The 5396-nt window shown below is 36.5% G+C and overlaps 1 protein-coding gene across 1 annotated transcript in view; it reads right to left on the bottom strand.

The window, feature by feature from the left end:
* The window catches only part of LOC107707363 (heterogeneous nuclear ribonucleoprotein A1-like), an 8312-nt gene extending 4373 nt beyond the window's left edge, over positions 1 to 3939 (bottom strand). Inside the window, exons 1-5 of the mRNA XM_016511351.1 lie at positions 3848 to 3939; positions 3069 to 3191; positions 2828 to 2974; positions 2456 to 2666; positions 238 to 330 (exon numbers count right to left, since the gene is read on the bottom strand). Coding sequence (XP_016366837.1) covers positions 238 to 330; positions 2456 to 2666; positions 2828 to 2974; positions 3069 to 3191; positions 3848 to 3907 — 634 coding nt within the window. The 5' untranslated portion in view covers positions 3908 to 3939. The remainder of the gene's footprint in view (positions 1 to 237; positions 331 to 2455; positions 2667 to 2827; positions 2975 to 3068; positions 3192 to 3847) is intronic.
* Positions 3940 to 5396: the final 1457 nt, after the last annotated feature.

The raw sequence follows: 5396 nt of genomic DNA on the forward strand, positions 1-5396 counted from the left end.
CCAAAGTTTCCACCACCACCACCACCACCACCACCTCCTCCTCCTCCTCCTCCTCCTCCTCGCCCGCCTATAAGAGGAGTTTAATGAAAAAAGTTATTTTAGTTCAGGTCTTTCGAACAAAACATCAAAGAGCTATGCAACAAATCAAGACAGCTAAATAAAAAATGATGCTGTGGCACATTTTATTTTCCCTGAGGCCTGTGTTATTGCATTCCTTTTCCAGTGTGTAATTCTTACCTCGTTGATTCATTGACACCCTGTTCATTTCCTCTCTGGAGAGAGCTTTCCTGACTTCACAGTTGTGTCCATTCACTGTGTGGTATTTCTGTACTGTGGGTTAAATGGAAAAAAATGAAGACTGGTGTTAAAAGAGACACACACAAACACATACATGCATACATACATACATACACATACATATATATATATATAAATGGGGGTTTTCAATCTCCATAACTGAGGCCAATGTGATACACAGCTCGATGCATAGCCAACGATACGACACATTAAAGATATATATGAAGCAGCTACGTGATGTGATTCACCCCATTACGATGCAGTGCGATCCGATTTCGATTCGATGCAACAATGCGATTCATTGCAATACGATGCATTGGGAAAAAAAAATTGTCTGATGATACGATGCATCGATGCCACACGTAAAATATCGATATCTGCATAAATAGGCACCTTTATTTCGCTCGCACACAGACAGCCGCGTCTACACTGCGCGAATACAAAATTGAGCGATCTTCCGCTTTTTTGTGCATGGATGAATACATACAGACAAAATTACATAAAAATGTGCATTTTGGCGAATATCCTAGTAAACACAGTCGGTTAGGCATATGTCTTAACGTAAACAGTTGAGAAAGAAAAGGCATGTGTATCAGTAGGCCTATATTAAATCCGTGCTTCGTTCTTAAAGTGAAAGCAAACTAATATCATTTGATTATTACATTTCTGTAGCGTACCAGAAAATTTATTTTAGACTGAGCTGAAAAACCTGAAAAGCACTGTTTATTGAACTTGTGTCTTTGTTGTATTGTATTTATTTTCTGCTATTGCTTGTAATTTGGTTATCTGTAGAAAAGACTTTTAGCACTGAGCCCATAGTAGCAGCCAGAATTGTTCTTCCAATTGTTTATTTTCTTTATTATAAAAAAAAAAAAAATGTGTAGGCCTATTTTTTGTTGTTGTGAATGTCCCAATTGGGGTACAGGATGTGAAAATTTCAGATAAACGTTCATGTTATATATTTTGGTTGAATTTGAGTGTTAATAAAAATGTAGATGGTTGTTTAAAATAGATACTCCTGTATCGAATCAAATTTTTTGAGGTATCGGCAAATATCGTATTGCTGGGTATGAGAATCGATATTGTATCATGACGAACCATCCGATTTACACTCCTAATATATATATATTAGAGCCCGACCATATATATCGTTTAGCCGATATTATCGGCCGATATGAGCCTATATCGGTTTCGGCGAATATGGCGCCGATACGAAATCTTTTTTTACAGAACATATAACGCAGATAAAATGCTTGAAATGGTGTAATTACTTAGTTTGTCTCCATTGTTTGCTACTGGCGACCTTGATGAAACGCTTTAAAGCTTAAGTCTATGGAAAACCATTGAAACTTTGAACGGCCATATCTCCGTAACGGCGAGGGAACGTAAACATTACATTCAAAGGGCACTAAAGTGCGCGAGACATGAATTTATATTTATTTACAGATGTAAATTATGTCACACTTCACACTTCTCTAGTAAGTTCCGTCTGTGTGTGAAGACAGTAGCGCAAATCCGTGAATGAATGTTCCAAAGTGAAATAAACTTCAACGGAATAAAGTTGAATGGAATTTAATTAAAGTTGAATAAACTTCAACTTTACTGTTCAGTGCACTGATGGACCGGAAGTTAACTTCGGGCCAGGCGCGTGCGCCCGATGAAACAGTCTATATAAAGCTTGAAGCATCAGTATCGGCCGATCACCATGACAAGAAATCGGTACTCAGTATCGGCTGCAAAAATCCTGATCGGAGCATCCCTAATAAATTATGCTATGCAATTTAATAAGGTACAGATATTTGCTTTTATTTCTTTGGTTCAGTCAGACAGCAAATCATAAATGAAGTGCCTTCTGACTTCTAACGCCTCGGTCTACGTAGTGTTGTGATACATCATATTCAAGTTGCAGCAGTGATTTGAGAACGCGCTTAAGAAACTGTTTGGAGAAGAGAAATCAAACTATATATAAAATATTGGTCACATTATTGGTCAATTTCTAAATAATACAAGTGTATCACATCTACTAATAACTAAATATAAATAGTTTTTTACCGATGCAAATATGTTAGAAACGATGCATCGCGATATAATTATCAACTTGTAACTGGGGGCTAAAACTGCTATAGATAGTGGACACAAATGAGTGGCAGTCACTTACTGACAATCCTGTCAACAGCGTCATGGTCATCGAATGTTATGAAGGCGAAGCCCCTCCTCTTATCACTGTTCTTCTCAGTCATGATGTTCACCTCGTCAATTTTACCAAACTGGCTGAAATACTCGCGCAGATGTTCCTCATCTGTGTCTTCTTTGATTCCACCCACAAACATTTTTTTAACAGTGGAGTGAGCACCTGGTTTGCTCGAGTCCTGAAATCAGCGTATGAGCAATTATTACAATACACAAAAAAAAAACAAATATATATAAAATTTATTTACAAATATCAGTATAACAAATAACAAAAATTATTTAATTTGATTTTATAAACACAGGAACACAGACCGTAAGGTTTCTCAGAACGAACACCTACTTCTCTAGACACTGCCCTCTTGGGTTCAACAGCTCTTCCATCAACTTTGTGCGGACGAGCGTCCATCGCTGCATCCACCTCATTCACCGAACTATAGGTCACAAACCCAAAACCCCTCGACCTCTTTGTGTTGGGGTCCCTCATCACCTGTGAGCAGACAGGAGTAAAGAAAAGACGTAAGCAGCTGGTTTCAGAGCCAGCTCTCGTTCATTAGCATGTGAATGCATGCAGATGTACTCACCACACAGTCTGTAAGAGTTCCCCATTGCTCGAAGTGGGCCCTTAGACTCTCATCTGTTGTCTCAAAACTGAGGCCCCCGATAAAGAGCTTTCGGAGCTGCTCAGGCTCACGGGGGGTCTGTTGCTGTGAGATACATTGAACAATAAATACATTAAAATGACAACTTTACACAAACAGCTCCAAATGTATCTAGCCTACCTATTCAAACAGAAACAGCATTTTTAAAATTAGCTATCTAGGTGTTTTTCCTGCACCCGTATTGCAAAAACACAAACCAAAGGAGCACTGAAAAACAAGTTTCTTTAAAGCAAAGGATGCAAACTGAACTACCTTGTTAATTTAGCAATATCAAAACTGCCAATGTTATCAAGCACGTCCCATACTGTGTCGATAAAATCGATCAGTGATGCAGGAGCGCATTTGCAATAGTGCGGCCTACAGCGCCACCACGAATAAAATGTATCTTTTTTAAAGCCGGTGGAAAAATACATTTACGCAAAGAAACACTGATCTTAGTATAGCACGGATGAAAGCAAAATGAAGGGTTGAAACAATTCAAAACAAAGGAATTGCGTTTCAAATCATGTATCTACACGAGCCTCAGCTGCGAACAAAGAAATGAGACGAAGCCGCGAGGAAATTGGCGCTTTTACCAAAAAATTATTTCTGTAATTAAATTAGTTCACTCTTTTACATTTGACTTCATGACAATCACAGAATACTTAACAGTTATAATGCACTCCATATGCTAAAACCACAATATTTTGGAGGGTTTTTACCTCTTTGGACATGGCGGTCTCCCAGTGACTGACAGCAAAACTCGCACCGACTGTGCGCATGCGCAACCGCTGGCAGCGCGACGCGTTCTTCTTCTGTTTTCATCGCGGGTTAAAGACCAGCGTTCAAGGTGCATACCGCCACCTATTGTGTTGGAGTGTGTAAAAATCATGGCTTTAATGGTTTCGTCTTAAATTCTCCTGATAAGGCCAGTATAATGCAAAAATAAAAAAATTTAAATTGATGCCCTAACAACTTCCAACTGTTTATTTAATAGCCAATTTCCTTACTGTTTTGTTAATATATGCATGAAATTCTTTTCTACCCTAAAGTTCCTACAGTTTATTAGTACTTGCTTTATATTTCTTTTGCATGCATCACATTAATCTGCATTAACACATTAACCTATTCATTAGAAATGTGTTTTGTTATTGTGTCTTGTGCACCCTAACCATAACCTTGTAGAAATGATTTCTTCTCTTCTATTTTTACTTCTAAATACTATAGCCTTAATTGATTTTGTCAATGAATATTCTAATATCCTCGGCCTTTAATGTATGCATCCCAAATCTTTTGCCAATATTTGGCAATGTCGCTTTTAATTAATCAATTTAATTAATTATTATTTATCTAAATTTTTTCCAAGGGGAATCTATATTTTGTCATTATGATTCAACGCTGTTTCTGCTAATTTGTCAGCTATTAATATACTACTGTGCAAAAGTCTTGAGCCATGGTTTTAAGTCAGTTATTTCTATCTTTTGCTGTAGTGTGTCAGTAGGAAATATCAGTTTACATTTCCAAACATTCATTTTGCCATTAATTGGTGGCACAACCAGTTATTAGATTTAGGAGGCAATTACTTTTTCATGTAGGGCCAGGCAGGTTTGGATATATATATATATATTTTTCCCTTAATAAATGAAATCATTATTTCAAAACTGCATTTTGTATTTACTCGGGTTATCTTTGTGTAGTATTAAAATTTGCTTGATGATCTGAATCATTCAAGAGTGACAAATATGCAAAACATTAAAAAAAACAGTAAGGGGCAAAATCTTTTTCACAGCACTGTATATGTTTTTTTAATGCTCTAAATATTTATATAAAACAGACAAAAATCAACAAACTGAAACTGCATTTTGTATTTACTCGGGTTATCTTTGTGTAATTAAAATTAGTTTGATCTGAATCTTTTAAATGTGACAAATATGCAAAAAAAAAAAAAAACTGTAAAGGGGCAAAAACCTTTTCACAGCACTGTAAATCCAAAAGAACTGTGGCAACGTCTCCAAGAAGCTTGAAGAAAAGTACCTGCAAAGCTTCAGTACTTTGAAAAGTTTTAGGCACTTGTGTAAAAATGCTGCACACAGCAGTGTAAACATTGATTACACCACACGTTCATCTATGCTCATTCATATCTGCTTTTATGGTCATTTCGCAAATTTAGAATATTTATTTTGACATTTGATACTTTTTACATGATTATCTGAGAATGTTTAGTTTTCTTGGTTTAAAAACTTAAGAAACTGATGTGAATAAAAGATGGTT

This window comes from Sinocyclocheilus rhinocerous, unplaced genomic scaffold (assembly GCF_001515625.1).
Source record: "Sinocyclocheilus rhinocerous isolate Xijiao unplaced genomic scaffold, SAMN03320098_v1.1 scaffold2310, whole genome shotgun sequence".
NCBI lineage: Eukaryota > Metazoa > Chordata > Actinopteri > Cypriniformes > Cyprinidae > Sinocyclocheilus > Sinocyclocheilus rhinocerous.